Source organism: Lytechinus variegatus, chromosome 9 (genome assembly GCF_018143015.1).
Source record: "Lytechinus variegatus isolate NC3 chromosome 9, Lvar_3.0, whole genome shotgun sequence".
NCBI classification, from domain to species: domain Eukaryota; kingdom Metazoa; phylum Echinodermata; class Echinoidea; order Temnopleuroida; family Toxopneustidae; genus Lytechinus; species Lytechinus variegatus.
The window spans coordinates 26,525,626-26,545,782 of NC_054748.1; the positions used below are offsets into that span (position 1 = coordinate 26,525,626).

Consider the following 20,157-nt stretch of genomic DNA (forward strand, 5'->3'; position numbering starts at 1 on the left):
CTACTCATGCAAAGGATGTATCCCTACCCCCTCCCCATCATGAATCAGTGCCTCCTTTGAAGTTGAATACCTTTTTTTTTGCTTGTCAAATTTTTGGCGGGCGATTTTGCCCCCCCCCCCTGTGGAAAATCCCAGGTACGCTACTGCCCAGCCACTTTAATTCGGCCCATCTTAAAATCAGGAACTATCCCCTTAACATCCTCATAATCTCCCCAGACCCGTAGCCAGAGGGAGGGGAGTCGCGGAACCCCGACGTTTGCCAACATCAAAACGAAAAAAAATGGAAAAGGGAAGGAGAGGATGAAAAGAAGGGGGAAATAAAGAGGGAAGAAAATAAATAATCGGGAAATAAACCAAAAAAAATAAAACTTCTTAGAATGACCCATCTTATAAGTCTATAATTAGACAAAAATTTCAGTTTGCGCTTTTCCGTCGTTTACTGGACGTACCCACAGTAGCAGATCCATGCAGGAGGGGAGGGGCGGGGCACATCCGGCACATGCCATCCTTTGAGAGCCACAATAAAGAATCTTTATGTAAAAATGCCGTTTTTACCCGAGTGTGCCCCCCTTAAAATTCGGGTCCTTTTTTTTTCTTGTCAAAATTTCCGCGGACGAAATGACGTTCACTTTTAAAATTAAAAATTTATCTTGTCAAATTTTCATCGGGAAAATGTGCCCCTTTTTCTTTTTTTTAAATCCGGGATCCGCCCCTCGGTCCAATCCAATTTTTTGTTTGTTAAATGCCCAGTCTGATCATGGTTACAAAAACTGCCTAGAATGGCAAGTTTATTCAGGTCAGAATATAATCTATTCGCGCTTGCGTAATGCTTGAAGAGATATGCTGTTCTCCATGACCCACTGCAAACAGTTTTTACGAATCCCTTCAGCCCCCACTTTTTCCCCCGAAACCGTATACAAAAACGTAAAAATTATCATATGATTGTGATTTTTTGCATGGTCAGCCCCAAGCCCCCCCCCCCACTTTGAAAACCGTTCAGCAGCCCCTGGCTACGGGCCTTTAATTTAATTGCTTTCAAAAATCATGTAGGGATTAGAAATGATCGAGCATTTTATTGAATTCATCGATGTTGTTTTATTATGGGAAGAGAAGAGATTAAGACGTAGGCCTATATTTACTTTTAAAACTGAGTCTATGAAATACATCAATTGTTAATGTCAATTTAGTCGGTGCAGTCCACTAGCTTTTCAGTTTTTTTCTTTCAAATTTATTTATAAATAAGAGATAATATTTTAATTTTGTCATGAGGTTCCTATATTCATTTTACTGTGTTGTCTTATATATATACGGTCTCTCGATTTTGTTGTTTAAAAATTGATTATAATTTGTAATTAATTCAAGCTGCAAGCAAGCAGGTGCGTAGCCAGGGGGCGGTTGCCCCCAAAAAGAAAAAAAAGGAAAAAATAGAGGAGAAAAGGAAAAGGGAAGGAAGTAAAGGGAAGAAAGGTAGCTTTGTGGGTTTTTTCTTTTTATTCTTTTCTTTTCTCAGAAGAGAAACTCCTTCACTCTTGCTCTAAATTTATATATGAATTTCGCTTCCGCGCTGTGCGCGGTTAAATGACAATATTGAAGTTCTCCATTGTTTCCCCCATCTTTTCTCTAACCCTGTTTCCTCATCGTAACCATTCCACCTCAGCTAGATGTGTTTCTTGCCAGTTAAAGTTCAAATATATACATTAGGGCATGGAATTAGAGTAAGGTTAGGCCGAAGTATATGAAGTTATCTTTTTTTAATTGATCGCGCAACTTCTGGTCGGGTCGGCTTAAGGCGGGTAAACTCTTTAAACCAATTTCTGCCGTCACCTCCATAAAGTCAACTTCTCCCGCTTTTCAGCTCATTACTAAACAACCATAATTTTGGTGCAAACAGGTTCATAATTTAAAAAGAGGAAGGTATAAAATTCGTGTCGTATTGGATAAAAAAGTACAATATTTTTTTTTATCAAATTCTATTAAACTTCATGTCATTTCCCTGCACATTCATCTCCTTTCCTGTTTTGCGCCATCAGTTTGAAATTTTGAATGACACTTGAGTTTCTTTATAATTCAAAATAATGAAGCGCTTCAGGATAAGTCAAAGAAATTAGGCATCCTTTTTTTAAATAATTTCAATAAATCACAATAATTTCAAATTTTTACGCACTATTTTCCTTGTAATGAAGTTCAATAATGTTAGAAAATCAATTAAATTAGAGCCAACGGGGTATCTGCATTTGATGAAACGTCCGCCCTTTGAAATGTCAGAGTTTCATTGCTCTGTGCGGGGCGGCATATACACTTCTTCTCCTCTGTTTTGCGAGTTAAAGATACACTGTCGCTAAATTGTAATCAAATCTGATCTTTCCAAGGGAAGTATTCAATATATCTTTGATAATACCCTTTTCTCGGGACCCTTTTCGTGGAAAAAAAATGATAAAACGCTTTAGTTTCTGCGCTTCGCGCGGGGTTATTATTATTTTAATTTCCTCCATTGTATTCCTTTTTTGTTCGTTCACAATCACTTATGAAAACAAGGTTCATGAAAACAAGGTTCAAAATCACAATATTGTCAACTGAATTGGAGCTGACATAGGTACTAGAGACAAGAGAGACGGCTCCTTTTCATTTTAATTTATGAAACACCAAAAGCTTCGCCACCCACCCCCTAGGGCGTGCGCTTCGCGCGCTCTGTTAAGTGTTGGCACGCTTCGCGTGCATTTACCGTCCCTTCCGAAATGAAAGGGAAAGTTCACCCTGAAGAAAAGTTTGTTGTAAAAATAGCAGAAAAAATAATAAAAAATATTGGTGAAGGTTTGAGGAAAATCCGTTAAAGATTAAGAAAGTTATTAGAATTCAAAGTTTTGGATTTGTGACGTCATATGCGAGCAGCATTCCTACATAGCGAATGGTAAAAAATCAGTGAATTTCAAATTTTGTACGGTTCCTGATAACTTTATTTTGTTTTCTATTTATGATCGGGTGTGAAATGATTTGTCTATTGATATACAAAAGGCACAGTAAAAACCATTTTCAATTTTCTGAGAAAATGACATTTCATATATTTTTTACCATTCGCCTTGTAGGAATGCTGCTCGCATATGACGTCACAAATTATAAACTTTGAATTCTAATAACTTTCTTAATCATTGACGGATTTTCCTCAAACCTTCACCAATATTTTTTATCATTTTTTCTGCTATTTTTACAACAAACTTTTCTTCAGGGTGAACTTCCCCTTTAAATCATGGTTAAGCGGTTGCAAGCAAGCAAGTATTTTAGAGTCTATTAAAATAGGGCGAAAGACATGAAAGAGAAGTTTATGAAGATGAATGTCATGCTAGCTCTTTAATATATATATATATCGGTATTTTTGTTATAATGATATTTTAAACCATTTTTATGGATAGGCCTGGCCTATCGCGCGGGGGAATACAGGCCTACCCGTATAGCATATGATGGCTCAAACTAAGAAATGGTTCTCCGGAAGGGGGGCCGCAGATTTTCCAAGGGGAGGGGGACCACAGGCGGCGGAGCAGAGGATTATCTTTTGTGTTTGGGGGGGGGGGGGGGGGCGCAACAATAGCCATCCCCCCCAAACACAAAAGATAATCCTCTGCTCCGCCGCCAATGGGGGGGGGGGACATTTTCCCAATGAAAATTTGACAAGCAAAGAAAAAAAAATTCATGAAGTCAATTTCGTCCGCAGAAAATTTGACAAAAAAAAGAGTATAAGAGGACCCCATGCACTTTTTAAAAGTGGGCACCAGGGTAAAAATGGCATACTTGCAATTTTGATATGGCTCTCAAGGGGGGGGGGGCAGGGGCCGCGGAACGGTTTTCAGAGTGGGGGGTGGCTGATCGACATGCTAAAAATCACAATCATATGGTCATTTTCACGTTTTTTGTACACGGTTTTAAAAAAAGTGCGTGTGGGGGGGGGGGCTAAAGCCCCCCAGCCCCCGGTTCCGCGGCCCTTGGAGGGGGGGGGGGCGCTGAATGTCCCGTCTTGTATCCGGCAACGTATACTGCTCCAGGCTTTAGAAACAGAGCGTCGACGTGGATTCGATCGAGTTCCAGCAATATTATCCTTGAAAATATATACTATACAGCAATTAACTCACTTGTAAAGCCGGAGGAATATACAAGCACTGCTATACGATGACCCTATTATGCCTAGGTAGTATATTTTTACTACAGAAAATCTATTTAAAACAATTATTCTTTTTTTGCCACTGGTGAAGAAAATATAAAAACAAAACGAAATGGATGAGAAATATGAAGAATCTAAAAAGTAAAGAAAGAAAAATGATAATAACCGAGGTAACCTGGGCAGGAAATAATAAAGAAAAAGAAAGAAAGAAAGAAGGAAGAAAAAAAGAAAAGAAAGAAAAAAATCTAAAGAAAGGAGTGATAGAAACCAAAAAGAAAGAGTAAAATCATAAATAAATAAATAAATAAATAAAGAATTAAAGAAAGAAAGAAATTAAACCAAAAGAAAAAAGAAACAAACAAAGAAAAAAGAAAAGAAATAAAAAATCTAAAGAAAGGAGTGAAAGAAAGAAAAAACAAAAGAAAGAAGAAAGAAACAAAGGGAAAACAGGAAAGAAAGAAAAAATCGAAAGAAAGGAGTGAAAGAAACCAAATAGAAAGAGTAAAATCAAGAAAGAAATAAAGAGGGAATTAAAGAAAGAAGCAAGAAAGAAAAAGAAAGAAAGAAAGAAAAAGATATAGACTTGACAATATATTGCCAGAAATATCCCTTTGGACAGTATTTGCTTCCGACCTCTACGATAATTATTGGAGAGGTGAATCAATACACGGCGCTGATTGGCTAATCAACATTCACAGGCAGGAGTTTTAAATTCGATTGATTGTAAATAGCTCCGTGTGCTATGCGAGAAAGTCATACAATTTCAGCTGAATTTCTCAGCAGTCGTGCAACGGAGAGGTAAGATGTTTGTAGATTTTAAATTCAGTGAAATTGTGTTTTGTAATTTTATTGAATTATCGTTATGAAAAGTAATAATGTAGTAAGAAAGAGAATTACAACTCACTGTTGACGAGTGTTTCATTCATTCGTTCCAGCGTTTTCTGCGTGTATGATAGTATGACTACGAGTGTGTGTACTGTGTAGATAAAGCATACGGTAGAGTACGGTGGTTCGGTCATGCAAGCGCCGCGCCAGCGCCGGCCGTCTGGGCCGGGGTGGTCCTGTGGGTGTGGGTGTTTCAGAAAGCTGTTCCGTGTAACGTTGTTCGTAAGAACGACTGGTCATGCTCGTGATCCTTTCTTGTGCCTTTGTGGAAAATGGACCAGTGCCAGTAGTGCTAGTGCCTGGTAGTGGTAGTGGATCGTATTTCGGAACATGCACTTTTCATGAATTTGATCATATCAAAGAATCAAACACATTTTATTCCATTTCCAATGAAATTCACCAAACTTTCACCATAATTATACACAAATACCTGTAATAAATATGCAGAAATTTTGCTGAAATTGTTTTTCATTTTTACGACATGTCATGAGCTTCCAATCGGACCTCTCCTTCGCAAGTGAAATATTTTGGTCACTTGAAGTTGAAAAAGGTATCTTATTACCAAACGAACGTGTGTTTTCTATGGAAAAAGTTGGGAAAACAACAAAGACAAGTCACTGATGAGCTATTTTGACCATATTTTATTGCTTTGAGGATATAAAGACTTCAAAATTGTGTTTTTGATCATTTTTCTATTATTTCAAGTTGCCTTTGGAAGGATGTTGCAAAGGTTTGAGCGTATTTGATTATTTTCTGACGCATATGATGCATGCGTTCGGTAGTACAAGGCCGGTCGGTAATACAATCTCTCACTAATAAAAGCAAAATGTGTCTTTGGCAAAAGACCGGCATTATCCTGGTTTAAGTCACCACTCCATTCACTGTCGTTCATTTCGTCAGTGCCAGCGGCGGCCGGCGGTGACTTCTTTCGCAATCTTTCCTCTCCCTTTGACTTTTGTACACAACAAGCAGACACACAGTGACACATGAGAAGCTTAAGAGAGGTGACTTATTTCAGGATAAGGCCAAAATAGACCTAAGTTATCACAAATAGATTTACGCAAAGGTTCATGGGATCGAAAAGGGAGCAAATAGGCAAATCATGCCCGTAAATGAAAATAAGAGTGGTATCCCAAACTGAAGACTGTAGACCTCTGAAATTGGATCTACAACAAGAGTAAGACAATCTCCCGAATGGGAGAGTCTCCAGAATTGGCTGTGCGTCTACTCTAAGTCTAAGTTATGATTATCTGACAATTTTGTTACATAATAGATCATCGTATGGATGCTGATTTTTCTTCATTTTGTCATAAAAAAAGAAATTTGATCCAACTTCTTGTCTTGAGTTAAAAAGTTTTTCTTCAACCAATCTGATTTTTTTTCCTAATTTATTTCTTGAATTTCTTATTTTACTTTCAGAGAACATTATTAATCCACATCGACGACAGACATGTAATAAGATGTCTTCTTCAAGAGAAATGGAAACAATTGAGCTCTCGGAAGCCATTAAGACAATACTTGATGATTCACCAGACCGCAAGAATGATTGTTCTGTCAGCACCACTGTCACACCCCAAAGCAGAAAGACAAGCCCTAAGGGTCTTACAGCAAGGTTTTCTGTCGGTCAAAACACAGCACCAAACAGCAGATCTTCAGCGAAAGGATCCGAAACTCCTCTTTCAAGAAAGAGTTCCATTCTTCAGCGCAGCACTGGGAGCAATCCCGGCTCATCGCAAAGGAAGCGCCGACATGCCCAAGAAGTCATCATCTTGCGGCCACCCAAGAAGCGAGCAAGTGGGTCGACTCCAAGAGTCACAAGTACGTCAAAACTCACCCCCAGCAGTCAGTCAACGCCAAAGCCAGCTTCAGCAACCCCATCCCTCAAGAACTCTTTGCAGACTACCCCATTATCGAGTCAGACCAGATCGCGGATCAACCCTCATCACATCGCTAATGTTGTAAAGACTGATGAGAAAAGACTGACTGATGCTGTCTTTGCAACCCCTGAACTTTCCATGACCCCAAACCAGATCAGCCTTGTCGGAGGTCAGAACTTATCCCTCACAGAAAGGGAGAATTTAGCACATCAGGACCTGTACCATCGTTTGATGGAGCAACAGGGCGGTAGAGTACTCGAAGGCGGAAGAGCTTTGCAAGAAGAACCTGGGGTCAGTGAGCGGTTCACTCCTGGAGGACTCAGTCTAAATGTTGCTGATCAGACAAGCAGAATAAGCCTTGTTGCAAGAGGTCATAGAGGTGACTATTTTTAATTCTTTACCACTCACTTTTTTATACAGAGCTGAACTTGTAGAATCAGAACTTTCAAATTGAAATAGAAAAAATGAGATTTCAAATTTACTGTGAATAGGACACAGATCAGCTTTATGAATTCATCTTATTATTCTTTGATTCTTGATTGTTGTGATTTCTTCAAAATTTTAACTCCGACCAAATTAAAAGCTTTATGAATTTATGCATAATAAATAAAAAAAGCATCTGTTCCCAACTTTGGACGTAAAATAATATACAGATATTGACTAATGGGGTGTGTAATATAAACATTCTTTGGACCGCCGGATTTGTATTTTCCCGAGGGGTTATATTTTCCCGAAGTGCGCAGCGCTGAGGGAAAATATGATCACGAGGGAAAATATTAATCCTTTAGGTGGTCCAAAGAATGTTTTTTTTACACATCCCATCAGTCAATATCTGTTATATTAGATAGCCTCTAATGATGAAGATAAAGTTAGGCCTAACGATGCGTGCAGCATGTTTATGATATTCAAAGTGATTGATTGAACTGGTATAGATCTAACATTAGATCTTGATCTATATATATCTAAGTAACGTTAGTCTAACACAGTGAATGACCCTTTTCTATTCAAATCAACTTTGTTTAGGCCTAGCCCTAGATCTAAATCTAAGTTCGAGCCCAGTCCAGGTCCAAGGCAGGCCGATAATGCATGGTAACATCTAATCCACAAGAGGGCGCCATACACGTAAAAAATATATTCATGGACCGGTTAGTCAATATATTCATCGAAGGTGGACCGGCTGGGAAAATACATGGATTTCGATCATATCACGTGACGCGCAATTGACCAATCGCGCTTGGCTATCTGTCTTGGCTATCTAATATTGTACAATATTTTCAAGCCAACAGGTGTTCAATTTCTTTAATTGCTTAGAACACAGAACTTGTGAATCTTAATTTGCCTTGATTTAAAAAAAAATAGTTTAATTTTCTTTTCATCTTGTATTTATCAGGAAACCAAGATGACAGTTTGACAAACATCACTTGGCTTCGAAGAATGTCGGCGCCTGACCTTGATCCCATTACGCATCCACACATGAAGGTAACAAGGCACTAGAAAAAAATAACCTACTTGTTAGATTTTTTTTTTCTTATTCATACTTGCATGTAATATGAAATCAGAATCACCAAGTAGACTGTGCTTTAAAAAATGGACCTAGACAAGTTATCACCGAAGTTGAAGCAATTTTTTTCATATCAGAATACGGAAACATGTGTAACATGTATTTACATAGATCTAAGATGAGTTTTGCTGATTCACCTGAACTTTCAAATTTCCAAGGTAATGTAGGAGAACCTATATTATAACACCCTGTATCACTATCAGTTGTTCATTATTACTACACTGTATTAGAGCTACACTATGGACTGTCAGGTGTCTGAAGAAAAGAGTAAGTTCTTAAGTTTTTTGAAAATTAAAATGTTTTTCAACACCAAATCTTTGAATCTTCAGTCGCATGATCCCCATAAGGAGAGGCCGCCCTACTCATACAGTTCCCTCATCCAGTTTGCGATCAGCAGTGCACCCGAGGGCAAGCTTACATTGAGAGATATCTACTTCTGGATTGAGACAAACTTCCCTTACTTCAGGACGGCAAAGCTGGGTTGGAAGGTAAGGTCTATATACTCTGTTTATTTGTTGTTTCCTTAGGTCGAATAATCAAATGTTGATAGTACATCTTGCATAACTTCACAGATTTTCATTTTCAAAAGTGAAATTTGTATATAATTAGTAAATTTATGTATATAATTAGAAAATTAACAAGACCCGTAGACACTCTCTTTTTTTTAGTCAAAGAAGCCCCAAAATTAATCTAAATCAAAATATTTTTAGTTTGATTTAAAGTAAAGCCACTGTATTTTGTATGTCAATTATAAACATTTTTTGTCGTTCATTTGATACCCTTAACAAAATTTTCCTTGTCCTTACAGAACTCCATCCGGCACAACCTCTCCTTGCACAAGATCTTCGTCCGTGAAGCCCCATCTGGTCCTGGTCAACCTGCCTTCTGGACGTTACGGCCAGGCACAGTGGTCAGGCTGCCTGAACGCAAGGTCGTAGTTCATGAAGAGATGGGCATGCCGACTGGGATGCCAGAATGCTTTGTTCCCGACCATGCCATTGATATGGCTACGATGGCAAATCTTCAAATGCAAGGTAAACTTAGGGCCGACATCTTGCACAAAGAGTTGCATTGATCTGTTTAATCTCATAGAAATCAATATAATTTTTTTTTTTTTTTGGGGGGGGGGTTGGGTTGCAAAGTGAAATCCACCTACAGGGGTACAAACAGGTGTTTCATAAAGTTGTTCCTAAGTTATGAGTGAATTTATGGCACATTAACATTAATGAAAATTTGGGTTACCGGTATATGATATACTGCAAGAAAGGATCGCCAGTCATTTGGAAAGTCGTTTGTAATTTAAGAACAGCTTTATAGGGAACATCCACCCCATGGGTGTTTCATAAAGCTGTTCATAAGTTAACATGGTTAAGAGTGACTTTAAGAACAACTGGTGAACCTTTCTTATGCGCTTAACCATCGCCAATGAATATATCAATCATCACAAGAATGGATCTCCAGTGGATCTTAAAGTCGCTCTAAACTTACGAACAGCTTTATGAAACACCCACCCGTGTTTTTATGGATCTTTATTTATGAAACTGCCCAGTTTTGTTTTTTAGTCAAAATCAATTTTGGGGGATTTATTATGTTTTTTCAAGTTAATCTGCTATAATTCACTATTTTTAGTGCTCCCATCTTTGAAATTCTGGATCACCTTTCGAACAAATATTTTCATATTTACAGTTGATCCCACCATGAACCCTTTGACTGGTAATAACATCTTACTGGGAGACCCTCAAAATATACCAATGCTATCGGCTCAAGATGGAACCATGATAAACAGAGTACCAGTCCTCACATCAACACCTGTCATCCCAAAGCCAAATATGAAAGGTAAGTTTTATCAAACACTGTTCTCATTTTAATCCTAAAACTAGTGAAGTGGAATCCAGTTCAGGAAATCATTTAGGAAGATTGCTTTGCTAGTGTTCCCATTTGATCACCCAAAAGTAGTTTCCAAACCCACTTCACGTAAAGCGTCTTTTCTGCTCTAGGAACGCTCTCAGTAGGGTGACATTTTTTGCAAAACTTGAAACCGCAGCGTAGACATTCTGCACACTGTGGAGTAGCGGGCTCAAAATGTGCCAAGATCACTTTCTTGAGAACAATTGTGTCCTCACGCCAAAACCAATTTTACAAGGAAATTTCAGCAAAGCGATCTTGAAAACAACATCCCAAGATGGTTTGGAAGATCGCTTCCAAGACCGCTTCGACTGTTCTCATTACACGTTAAACTAATTTCAGTAAACTAGTTTTAGGTCGGTAATGAGAACGGGGTCAAATACTAGTTCAACAGGGCTTTCTCAATTTTTTCTTTTTGGGGTGGACCCCCTCAATTTCCTGGTGCAGAAATAGTTCCATTTAAATGCAACTAAAATTCAAGCTCAAGTTCCTAGTATGTGTGTGTTTGATTGGTGGAAAAATCAAGTTGGGTTTCATATTTGGTGTTGCATCTGATTACAACTCTTTATCAACAAGCTCTCAGTTGTGAACGTCCTTTTTATAATGATTAATGATTTGACATTGATACTAGTAAATTTTTGCTGAATTATAATATTTTCCATCAGATGCTTGTTAACAAAGATTTTAATTATTATCCAGTGATCTCTCTTTGGTTTAAGATGATGGGAAATAACGTAACTAATTGAGAATCTAATTTGGACCCCAAGAAGAACAAGTTCCAGTCATGTTTTATGCAATTTTGTTTATGACCCAATATTTTTTGTATATATTGCAGTATTTTTTGGAACTAATTTTCAATAGTGAATAGCTTTTAATTTTTAAGTGTGATGTGATCTTTCACTCCAGGTTCCAAGCGTGTACCTCCTATACTTCCGAAAGGAACCCCACCGTATGCCTTGGTTCCTCTGCCGATCTACTTCACCAAAGATCCAAAGACAGGGCAGCTGGTCCCTGCAAATGGAGATCATCCATCTCCAGATATGACGGCCCTTGATCTCTCTGGCACCACTAAGAGCATTACCCCTAGAAAGACCCTTCCTAGATTGCAGCCAAGGTCCCCAGACACTACCCCCGTCACAAGGGCCGGACAGGGCAGTGGTGGGCTTGGAAGATTCACGTTGGATTCTGGGTACGGAAGCACCGATTCCAGCCTGGGGGATGATAACCGGGCTTCCCTCGTGAGGGACTCCAAGTTGATCAGATCCGAAGCTCAGGCCAAGTGCGAGAGCGGGAAGGAGAATTCGCTGTCTGCGGAGTTCGGGTTAGGCCTGGACGTTGATGACGACCTCTTGAAGACCCCGCCCAAGACCACCTGTCCGGATTGGCTGTCACCCATCCGAGGATTCTCGCCCGTCCCCGATACCGGCTTTTCCATCAAGGACATGGACTTTAACTTCACTCCTTTCAAGACGGGTCTCACCCCGAACAACCGTGCCGGGCATTCCAACACGCCGAGGCATCTCATGTTGTCCCCGGTAAATAGAAACGTTGCGAGTACGTCAGGAGGGGTGCGCAGCTCTCGTAAAGCAAGGTTGATGACACCCAGGAGGCATATAGAGAATAAGGATTACCTCATGAATTCAAGTTTTGAGAAAATGTTTGGCGATGTCAGCTTCGATATGGATCCCGACAACATCGATGTCGGAAACATGAGCTGGCTGCTCAATTCTCCACCCCCTGTAAAATAGAGTATAGATTAATGATTTTTATCCAACCCTCCCGACTAATTGTTGTAGATCTGCCGAAAGTCATTTCATCTGGACTCAATGTGACAAATTCTTATTGTAATCCTATCAGAAGCAGCAACTAGCAAGATCCTCATAGCTGGTTTTACAGTGATCAACAGCTTATTTCAAGCAGAAGTTTTTCATGAAAGTAAATGATTGGTGAATTCCACTGATTCATTTAGTTGCAAGGATTTCAGTCGCTTATAACAGTTGTCGGTGTAAATAACTATTTATTTCATGAAATGGTAAAATTACATTAATTTTAATTTCTGCTATAAATTGGTATGTGATATACTTAAAGTTCCTGCCCCTTGCAGCTGTGCATACATATATATAATGTAAAAACGTAAAATGTTCACTAATAAGTTTTTTTTCTGTCACTTCTTACTTATTCTTTTCATTGACTTGGTTTACGGTTAATTTCATTGCATTTAGGTCATATCGGACAGTGCTTTGAACTGATTTACTTATGAAAATTCATGATGAAAATGCTGGCCGTAGTGAATTCAGGAGAGATCATATCTGCTTTTTTCAGGGGGTTTGTTTTTTGTACCCAGTAGCTCAACTTGCCATTATTACTTCAGAATTATCAGATTTATTATTTTCTCAATGTTTGTTTCTTTCACAAAGGTATAACTTGAATATATTTGCTGCTTTGGAAAATGATACTGTATAAAGTTCAGCAGCGTAAATGATGTCTTGCTTGAGCTCTTTAATTTTATGTATATTTTATTCTTATGCATGTTTGCGCATGTACAGATATTTTATTAGAAATTACTATAACTTATAACTTTGTGTTTATGATTATATGATTTTAATTGCCAGTTATTTTGATTTTGAGCGAATATAGTGGACTCTGCATATGTCCATTAGTCGAATAATCGTCTAACTCAAAGCATTATTAGTTAGACCAGAATATGCAAAATATGTTTGAATAACATATTCTAAATTACCAAATTTCGTCAAAGTAGAAACTGAATATCGAACGCTGTCTTAGCTGAGAGAGGAATTGTTGACATACAAGGTCGATCTCTAGACAATAACGCTGATACGAACCAATAGCGCCATCTCAAGTCCTCAACTACTCATATCTGGCCAGTTTCCTGACCCTTAATGCCAGTGTAGTCCAGTAATATATACCCGCTTGAATAAAAACGTTAATTATAAACTACTCAATACATTTATACCGCAATAATTATGTTACCAAGTAGCAAAATAACTACTATTCCCCGCAAAACATTTTAGTTTCTCTATACAAATACAATTTTAGGTCAATGTATTCTATTGTAGCACTAGTAGATACCGATATATGAAAACATTTATTTTAAGACTATGGCCCGTATTCTGAAGTCGGGTTTAAAGTTGTGGTTTAAGTATGGATAGCCAGTAGAGATATCCTATTTCAGCTTGTTTGGCTCTCAAATCATTCATGAATAGTTGTATCGAAAGTATAAATAGATGGTTGTCTTCACCATCGATGAATCAGGAAAGAGCACAGTAAATATAAGAAATATGCAATAAAAATTCAACACTTTCGGCTTCCCATAATTTTAGTACAGAGTTAGACAACGGTCTAAGTTAAACCAGACTTCAGAATACGGGCCTATGTATTTCAAACACACAGTCAATGAGAGACTACACACAGTTTACTCCCCCTTTAAAGTGTTTGCTATATATAAAGCATAACATATAGGGCATTAGTGTGGCTTATCTACTACAGTTGTCCATTTCTATTTGAAAATGACAAAAAAAGAAGAAATTTGTCTCCTCATAATGAACAGTATACCGGTACTATAAATAATATTACCTAAGTAAAAGTAATTTCTAGGCAAATAATTACTTGACGACGTGGCAAATTTATATACTGGTGGCAAAAACCCAAATCACCATGACTAAATCTGTATTTCTCCCTTTATTGTCAATTTCCTTTTAGAAGTAATAATTATTCAAATTTATTGGAAGAATCGATTGTATTTTTTCCTTATCCTTATAGTTACCAAAGTGATATGTTGTACAAAAAATATTTAGTTTGATGGATTACTACTTTTCACATAAACATTTAAAATATGTCACTTTTTCATTTTCATTTTGTTTATAAATATTGTATACATACTTGTGTAAAAAGAGAAATATGTATTATACATGTATAGTACAGGACTACACGTATGTTATTGTAAACATAACCAAGTTGTGTAGATTTGAGTGTGACTTGAAAATCTAGAATTTGCACTGGTAATAAACACATCTGCAAATGAAAAGATTTTGATCTCCCTTGTCATTTTTTTGGTGGTATATTTGCATTAATCTTGCCGTTTAAAAAAAAAAAAATAACCAGCCCCCAAAAGTTTTCGAATAATTGTAATTAAAAATGTCATCAAAATGAAGATACGAAATTCCTGGAATTTCATGTAAAATTTTTATCACAAGGGTTTTCTAGAGAGCAAATGACGTCATTCACAATTTTGTGTGTATTCCATGAAACTGTTTTCCTCTAATTTTGTACAGCTTGCCTTGACTCTCCATGGGAAATATAAAATCATGATTTATTGTGATCGTAGTGGAAATCATCTTTTCAAAAAAGCTTTGAAAATGAAATGTAAGAGGAAATGGTGTGTGATGTCATTGGCTCCCTCTGTTGCATACAGATTTGGATGCATGTGCATAATAGTGTTGTATGTGAAAATAAGCAAAAGTAAAGAGTATATTTACTCAAGGCAAGGTTATCTATATTTCATTTCTCTACTTTTTATACCCAATTTAATGGTACTATTATAGAATACAGATATAAATTATAGAAATATTCACTCGACAAACAAAATCCAATAGGACACAAAGATTCAGTTTTCAAGTGTATTATACAAAGTATTTTCTTTTCCTTGTTCATTTATATTAAAAATATTTACCACATTGACATGTACAGTTTCAGATTCATAAGCAAAATAATCCACATTTCAGGGTTGACAACTACAACAGCAGGGCAAATCCATAAAGTATGTCCCCCTCCACTCTCAATTTTTTGTGTACACTGTACATGTACCTTCCTCAAAATTAAAGTTCATAAAATTTATATCCACATTCGTACATAAACGATGTCAAAGACACAATTACAGAAGAAAATCACATAACATCAGAAAACAAAGCAGAAAAAAATATTGATCTCTTTTGAGTTTCTACTTTGTATGAAACAGTGTAATGCTTTTCCAAGCTACCATGGTTTAAGAAGTTCATAAGTTGAAGATAGAATGGAGAAAAAGGGGGTTGCTTAATTTAATATTTTATGGACTTGCCGAGCATACATGTATGTGCACAATATACAGTATATCACTTCAGAATAAAAGGGGTTTTAAAATAATATACATGCATTGATATTCATTCTCTATTCCCCCTCTCTCTTTCTCACTCCAACCGTATACCTTTCTTTAGTAAAGTTCATTCTCAATGTGTTCTAAAAAATCATTTCCTCTCGAATTTCCGTTTTCTGCTAAAGCACACTTTAGAATTTTGCTAAACAAAACAATTCAACAGTTCTGTACAGACTACCAGTACAAATGCTAACAACTGCAATAATAGGAGGAATTCTGATTATCGAAAGAATATATTGAAACAGGATTTTTCATTTAAAAACTTAGATAATCATTTGTTTCACAAATCAAAACAGTTGCAATAACTTGGTCTGAGTTGCTCTAAGACCAAGTTGATATCAGATGAAATAGGTATAGTCTAACCCCCCAAATTGGACAAAATGGTAGTTGGGCTAAATGGCAATTGGACCAAATGGTGGTGGTGATTTTTTTACCTGAATGTTAACCCTATCTAGGCCGGGGGGGGGGGGGAGCTAAACGTCAATTTGAAAATTGGTAAGGAGGATTACTGCCTTTAACACCAAATGACACCAGTGCACCAAGTGGGAATCGAACCTGGGTCACCGGAATCTGAAACCCCTGCTCTACCGACTGAGCTTAGCAGACATCTTCATTGCAGATGAACTAGGATTAAACCGTATGGGAGGAGATGAATCAGAAAGTAGACAGTGTTTTCAGACCAACCGGCACTCTCAATGAGGCCCTATTAGCATTATTATCGGGGGACCGTTTCATGAAAGTTGTCAGTACTGACAAGTTGTCTTTCTCCGACAGTTACCATAGTAACAGTCAGAGGCCAGTGCCTTTCAGCCAATCAAAACCAAGGATTTCACTGAAATTGTCAGCACTGGACAACTTTCATGAAGCACCCACCAGACCTTCATTTGAGGAGCGCGATCGCACCAGCACTCCTATAAAATAAGAACAAAATATCGCGCTCCTTATTTAAAAAAAAAACAAAACAAGACACCACCAAAAGTTGGTGAAATTTCACATTTCTTATATTTATGAAGTAGGCATCTATTTTCCATAATTCCTTAAAATTATTTTGATTCAGTTGGAAACTACCGAAAAAATGAGGAATATTCACCTCTTTCTAGACTCTGATTTATGATGTTAATGTTCTGAGGAGCTCAATTGAGCTCCTCGAAAAAATAAGGATAGCGATTTATTGAGCTCCAGGAAATTATAAATGTGAAGTACTGTATTAATGGTTTTATGAAAAACACTCAAGCTAGATTTCTTCCGAAAATATTGGCCCGATATGTGACATTCCAACTGATTCTTTGTCTTTTTTCAACTGTGCAGTGTATAACAATTACAACAGTGCAGACATCTTGGGAGCGTTTTCATGAAACTAATCACTGACTACTGTTACAAGCTACTGCAAATTCTTGTATCTGATTACTGGAGAGCAAATTAGTGAAAAATTACTGACAAACTTTTCATGAAATGCTCCCCTGGGAGATACATACATGAACTTAAGACATGGATGGGAAAATGATCAGAAAGTTCTGGAGAAAAAGACATTTTTATCTAAATTAAGAGTGTGATATTGGCCATGCGCATGCAAGTTGTCTCACACAAAAAACGAAAATGAAATTATGTAAAAGTGCATTTGTACACATATATAGACAACCTTACTTTTCCTACATATACATAGACTTTTTAAAATGCACAATGCAAAATAAAATGAAAGAAAGTAATCCTGCTATACTAGTACACAATCCTATTTGGTGAAAAGTATTTTTTCAATCGTTGTGTCGGTTTACCTAACTCTTAATGCTGAAGACTTAAGATTTGGAAAAATGCTGTGGAGTTGGTACAAAAAGATGGATATGTAGCCACTATACACAGAGTTTTGCAAATCCTATTGCAAATTTGGTCATTCATGAAAGAAAAGAAGTCATTCATTAATAAAAGAAAGAGGATCATGGGACTGAAAAATTGCCATTTCCAAAGGCATTTGACTACTCATATATTCTTCTCATATTATGATGACACACTACCATACAATCCCAAGTACATTTGCATTTGTACATCTTTTAATTTTTTTCTCTTTAACATTCTAGCGAAACAAGTAGATGCTTCTCGATACATGCCACCAATAGACAGGACCCCACTCATAACTTTTTTGACTTGGCAATAAAACTTCTCCTAAAACCAGAGTTCTTGGTGTATGGTAGGGGGTCCTAAAGCTACACACCACTCCGCTGCGCATACAGTTTAGGGCGGCGAAGTCAAGAGGTGTTCAGAAAACACGGCAGGATTTTCGCATTAGTGAGTGTTGTGATACTTTCTTCTTGGTTAAGGATCTTTAGAATATTTATTACAAATTAGTGAAATATAATTTGTTAAATTGGCATAGTTTTTAAGGTTTGAAAACAAAGTGAGTAGCTTTAGCCCCCCTCATACAAGACTGCTAAAACTTGTGATGAGAACATTACATCTCTGTAACACAACAGTTTGCAATTAATTGTTAGAAATGCCCATGGCAAATCTGGATCATCATGCATGCACATTTGTTCTAAACACTGAACATGAACCAATCAGTGTCATTCTTTCATACTTTCTATCCATCATAAACCTTTCTGAAACAGGGCCCAATCAATTTAGCATGGCATATATGCTCTCCAGATAACTGGAAAGTTTACAGCAATGTTTAAAGTGGTCTCAGGGTTCTGCCAAACTGACTCCTATTTAGATGATCTTTGAAGGTCACAATAGAGGTCTTACGTAACCACTGCTACACAATAGAAGATTAATCCGGGATTAGCACCAATTAGCTACCAATTACCTACTGACCAATCACCATCCTACTGCTTTCCCATTGGTTCACCTGTAATTACCTCTTCGTTCCTGCTTTCCTATTGGCTCAATCTTAATTACTTCCTAATAACCCAAGTTTTCAAGCATGGTGTTTACCGTAAAACAAGTGGAATGCCTCTGGCCGTCTCACCTGCATCACGCGGTTCAACATAGCAGCAGTGCTCACTTTGAATACTACTCTAACTCGCACAAGATGTTCAGTGATACATGGTTACTCTTATGTCCACTTTTTATGAACTAGACCAATAAACTTACAGAGATATGATGGTTATTCAACAAAAAACCCCAACATGGCCAAAGTTCATTGACCTTACATGACCTTTGACCTTGATCATGTGACCTGAAATTCGAACAGGATGTTCAGTGATACTTGACTACTCTTATGTACAAGTTTCATGAATCAGATCCATAAACTTTCAAAGTTAGGATGGTAATTCAACAGATACACCCAATTCGGCCAAAGTTCATTGACCTTTGACCTTGGTATGTGACCTGAAACGCGCACAGGATGTTCAGTGATACTTGATTACTCTAATGTCCATGTTTAATGAACTAGACCAATAAACTTTCAAAGTTATGATGGTAATTCAACAGATACCCCCGATTCGGCCAAAGTTCATTGACCCTAAATGACCTTTGACCTTAATCATGAGACCTGAAACTTGCACAAAATGTTCAGTGATGCTTGATTACTATTATGTCCAAGTTTCATGAATCAGATCCATAAACTTTCAAAGTTATGATGGGAATTCAACAGATATCCCCAATTCGGCCAAAGTTCATTGACCCTAAATGACCTTTGACCTCGATCATGTGACCTGAAACTTGCACAAAATGTTCAGTGATGCTTGATTACTATTATGTCCAAGTTTCATGAATCAGATCCATAAACTTTCAAAGTTATGATGGGAATTCAACAGATATCCCCAATTCGTCCAAAGTTCATTGACCCTAAATGACCTTTGACCTTGGTCATGTGACGTGAAACTCATGCAGGATGTTCATTGATACTTGATTAACCTTATGTCCAAGTTTCATGAACTAGGTCCATATATTTTCTAAGTTATGATGTCATTTCAAAAACTTAACCTCAGGTTAAGATTTGATGTTGACGCCGCCGCCGCCGTCGGAAAAGCGGCGCCTATAGTCTCACTTTGCTTCGCAGGTGAGACAAAAACCCCCTTCATTATGACTCCTACTTCTTGAAGAGGAACATACTTGCCAATGGTTTCACTTCAAACCTGAAATGCCCTTTTATTACCCAAATCAACCTTCCTGAAAAAGCTATCACACGAGTCAAACATTTAACCTGATGCTTGGAATTGGTGCTTTTTAATTTATTCAGCAGCCATTGTACTCAAATGAGCTCACAGGTATTCCAACTTGGGCTTTCCTATTGTACTCCATCAAAACATCTGATCCTAAGTTCTGAAATTCTAGCTCGCAAGTTTTCCCACTCAGCCTTTCCCACTGCACTCTACGGACATGGAAACATCTGATCCTAATTCTGAAATGCTAGCTCTCCTGAAGCAACGTTCTAAAAAAATCTCCAAAGTTTGCAGGTATTCCCACTTGATCTTTCCCAAATACACTCTATGGCCTTGGGAACATCTTGTCCAAAGTTCTGAGTTCTAGTAGTCCATATTAGTCAAGGTCATCAAGGAGACTACTGAGAGACCCCTACGATGCCATTAGATGATCATGTTGTGATGGTATTGCCTCCACCAATCAGGACTCCGTAACACAAAGATTAGCGATCAAACGTTAAATGAACTGACCAATCAATATCAATGTTACACGC

The 20,157-nt window shown here is 37.5% G+C and overlaps 1 protein-coding gene across 1 annotated transcript; it reads left to right on the forward strand.

Moving 5' to 3' along the window:
• Window positions 1–6,434: 6,434 nt before the first annotated feature.
• LOC121421578 lies at window positions 6,435–12,383 on the forward strand. Its single transcript, XM_041616328.1, has 6 exons — window positions 6,435–7,291; window positions 8,303–8,391; window positions 8,803–8,961; window positions 9,282–9,507; window positions 10,160–10,309; window positions 11,285–12,383. Exons 1-6 carry the CDS (start codon window positions 6,496–6,498, stop codon window positions 12,124–12,126), a joined length of 2,262 nt encoding a protein of 753 aa, XP_041472262.1. The 5' UTR covers window positions 6,435–6,495; the 3' UTR covers window positions 12,127–12,383.
• Window positions 12,384–20,157: the final 7,774 nt, after the last annotated feature.

Excerpts from the sequence above, each read along its gene's own strand:
- LOC121421578 (XM_041616328.1), top strand. The coding sequence starts at position 6,496 with ATGTCTTCTTCAAGAGAAATGGAAACAATTGAGCTCTCGGAAGCCATT. Across the intron at positions 7,292-8,302 it reads TGTTGCAAGAGGTCATAGAG|GAAACCAAGATGACAGTTTG; the intron begins GTGACTATTTTT and ends TGTATTTATCAG. Across the intron at positions 8,392-8,802 it reads TTACGCATCCACACATGAAG|TCGCATGATCCCCATAAGGA; the intron begins GTAACAAGGCAC and ends TTGAATCTTCAG.